The sequence below is a fragment of the Perkinsus marinus genome (assembly GCF_000006405.1).
Source record: "Perkinsus marinus ATCC 50983 genomic scaffold scf_1104296954856, whole genome shotgun sequence".
In the NCBI taxonomy this organism is placed as follows: domain Eukaryota; phylum Perkinsozoa; order Perkinsida; family Perkinsidae; genus Perkinsus; species Perkinsus marinus.
In genome coordinates, this window is record NW_003207985.1 from 1 (window position 1) to 2536 (window position 2536).

The 2536-nt window shown below is 48.7% G+C and overlaps 2 protein-coding genes across 2 annotated transcripts in view; one reads left to right on the forward strand and one right to left on the reverse strand.

Moving 5' to 3' along the window:
• Positions 1-58: 58 nt before the first annotated feature.
• Positions 59-886, forward strand: Pmar_PMAR003828 (hypothetical protein; the record flags this gene model as incomplete). The annotated part of the gene is made up of 1 exon (XM_002776009.1): positions 59-886. The coding sequence occupies one exon, from the start codon at positions 59-61 to the stop codon at positions 884-886; it is 828 nt and encodes a 275-aa protein (XP_002776055.1).
• A 1505-nt stretch (positions 887-2391) lies between these two features.
• Positions 2392-2536, reverse strand: part of Pmar_PMAR003829 (hypothetical protein) — a gene marked incomplete at both ends in the record, with an annotated part of 1296 nt that continues 1151 nt past the window's right edge. The window contains one exon of the mRNA XM_002776010.1: positions 2392-2536. This exon is cut by the window's right edge and continues 4 nt beyond it. Coding sequence (XP_002776056.1) covers positions 2392-2536 — 145 coding nt within the window.

The following is a 2536-nucleotide window of genomic DNA, read 5'->3' on the forward strand; positions in this document are numbered from 1 at the left end:
CACGGACATCATTGCTGTGCGCAAGTGTACTTTCACTCTATCCTTCGCCGGGGACGAAATGGCTCAGGAAATAATGAGTTTCCTCGGCAGACGTCGACCAGTTGGTCTCTCTGCTGTCGCGACCGGTAGATGTGTCCAGTGCCGTGCGGGAAGCTGGTGGCGTGATAATGTTCGAGCGTCGAGGCGCTTTACTTTGGATACTGTGAATAAGCGTTGCTACAGACTTGGTGATCATCATGAGATCCTAGAGAAGGAACAACACTGTGACTGGGTTGTGCTCGACGGTACTCTGTCGGATCCATCAGTTTCGCTATGGAGCGAAATCACCTATCATAAGGGCAAGTTGTACATTCGCGACATTCGATTTGCTGACTATCAACTCTATCCGAGAGACCTCTCGCTGTGGGAGGTCGATCCTGAGACATGTGAGAGGGGATTGGAGATCGAGACCGACTCCGAAGTGACATGCTTTGACGTCTTTTCTCGAGAAGGGAGCCTTCAGGTGGCTTACATATCACCAATTCACCCTGCCGAACTACGAGTTGATTATCATCCACTCAAAAGAGGAGATTCGAGTAAAGCAAAACTCATGAAGGATTATATTGCGCGTTGTTTCCACGTCCCGATGTTCACTGAGGCTGTGCGCTTCCTCCGCGAGGATCTAATTTGTGTGGGACATTCTGATGGATGCCAGTTGGGTGTCACCCTAGTCGATGTTGCTCTTGATGGCCCTGGTGAGATGCTCAGTACAGTGAGTCTTGACTGCAAGCCGGGTGACTTCATCACGAACATCGAGGTTAGCCCATGTGGTCACATTGTGTACATTGGTGTCGGATCACCCACCGGTGGCCCAGCGTCAGACCGAGAAGTTGGCGTGGTATATTAGCCATGTGTCTTTGATAGCACCATTCAGTCCTCTATGCATGTTTATTACCATCATCACAGTGCAGGTATATCCTGAAATGGTGCTGCATGGGTTTGTCATGAACAGTCACAATCAGAATTGCGTTAGTCGAAAAGATTCACATTCAGGAGGGCGTCTAATGCACTTGGCTCGTTCCCTGCACACGACAGCTTCTGACAATAAATCGCAAAGTACTGCTGAGATAGCCCGTTCAATGATTCTACGTGAGTCGACCTTCGATACCATGAGATTCCCTATAGCTGATGAGAACTGTGCAGACAAAACTCGGCAGCATGCTGATCTCAGATCACATGGATACCGCACGTTCTGTTCATGACAAGACTTGCTCTTCGTAGGCTCGAGGTTCGCGCCAAGGAGTTTCGAGCTGTCAACGAGAACTGGTGCCTCGATTCACGTATCCTTAGGATACTATCCTACGCAGTGCGCACTATTGACAACTCAATGAAGACGGAATCGAGGAAACAGTGGGACGAAACAGCGCAGTAACGCATCTTCCCATCTGCATGGGTAACGAGCCAGCGAGTAGTGTTTGATTGGGGTAGGAAACTGGTAAACTCACAAAAAATTCGACACTATAGTTGTCTTAACCGGTGGCGAGTACAATCATATCGCGATTGGCATCCTCGTGATTGCTGTTGTTCTGAGCGTCATCAGCATCATAACGGATATATTTCTCCCCATACCTTCCAGTTCTATTCGAATGAAGCCGTCATGTGCGTTGCTGATGTTGCTCATCGGAGAATCTGAGGCATCAACCTTGAAAGCAGTCATCGCTGATCACACTACCTACAACAGCTCTGGAGGATCACTGCCAGGCCCAAAACAACACACTTGTTGCTACTTTGACTCAGTTTGGAAAGAAAACAATGCTATCATTGGAAAGGTGCGAATTTGTTGGTATCTAGAGTTCACAGCGTGAGAGGTTATTCATCGACGAGCATCATACCGCTGGTAGGCGGAGGAGGCAGGAACGGGGATGCTATACGTGACCCTCCCGCACCCCTTGAACCACACATCATCAGCCTTGGTAGACTGTACAGTCCTAGGCCTTGGGCGTAGGATACGCGAATCCATAGTACTCAATTGTTCGGTTCGCAGAGTCCAATCCCGAATGCAAGAGATGTAAGGAATACAGCGTGTGCCAATACTGCCAGTGCATCGCAGGTAAGCAGATTTGTACGGTACAAATTGTACCATATGTAGATCGATCTCAATGGGACATGGGATACAGACAGAAAGCATTCATGTGTCCCTCAGATAGCGGACAAATTGAAGATATATGCTGTTCACTGAATCCTTGGACAACCGGTGGTATCGACAACTCCAGCGGGGTGGACTGGCCTTACTGCACGGAACAGAAGCTTGTGAGCCGCTGTTTAGCGTTCTAGCGCTCATTTCAACATATGCAAAGATGTACCGTAGGTGTACTCTCCTGATGCTAACACAATGAGCATGTGCTCTTTCAACTACAAGTTGTACCCATTCGGAGGAAGCAACCGTGGTAGACCGGGTAGCATTATACTCATTATGCTGTTTGCCACCATGACTGTTTTCACTGAGTTGTGAGCCTCAGGGGTGATCTGCGTTGTAATACAAACCAGTGCCTCGCAA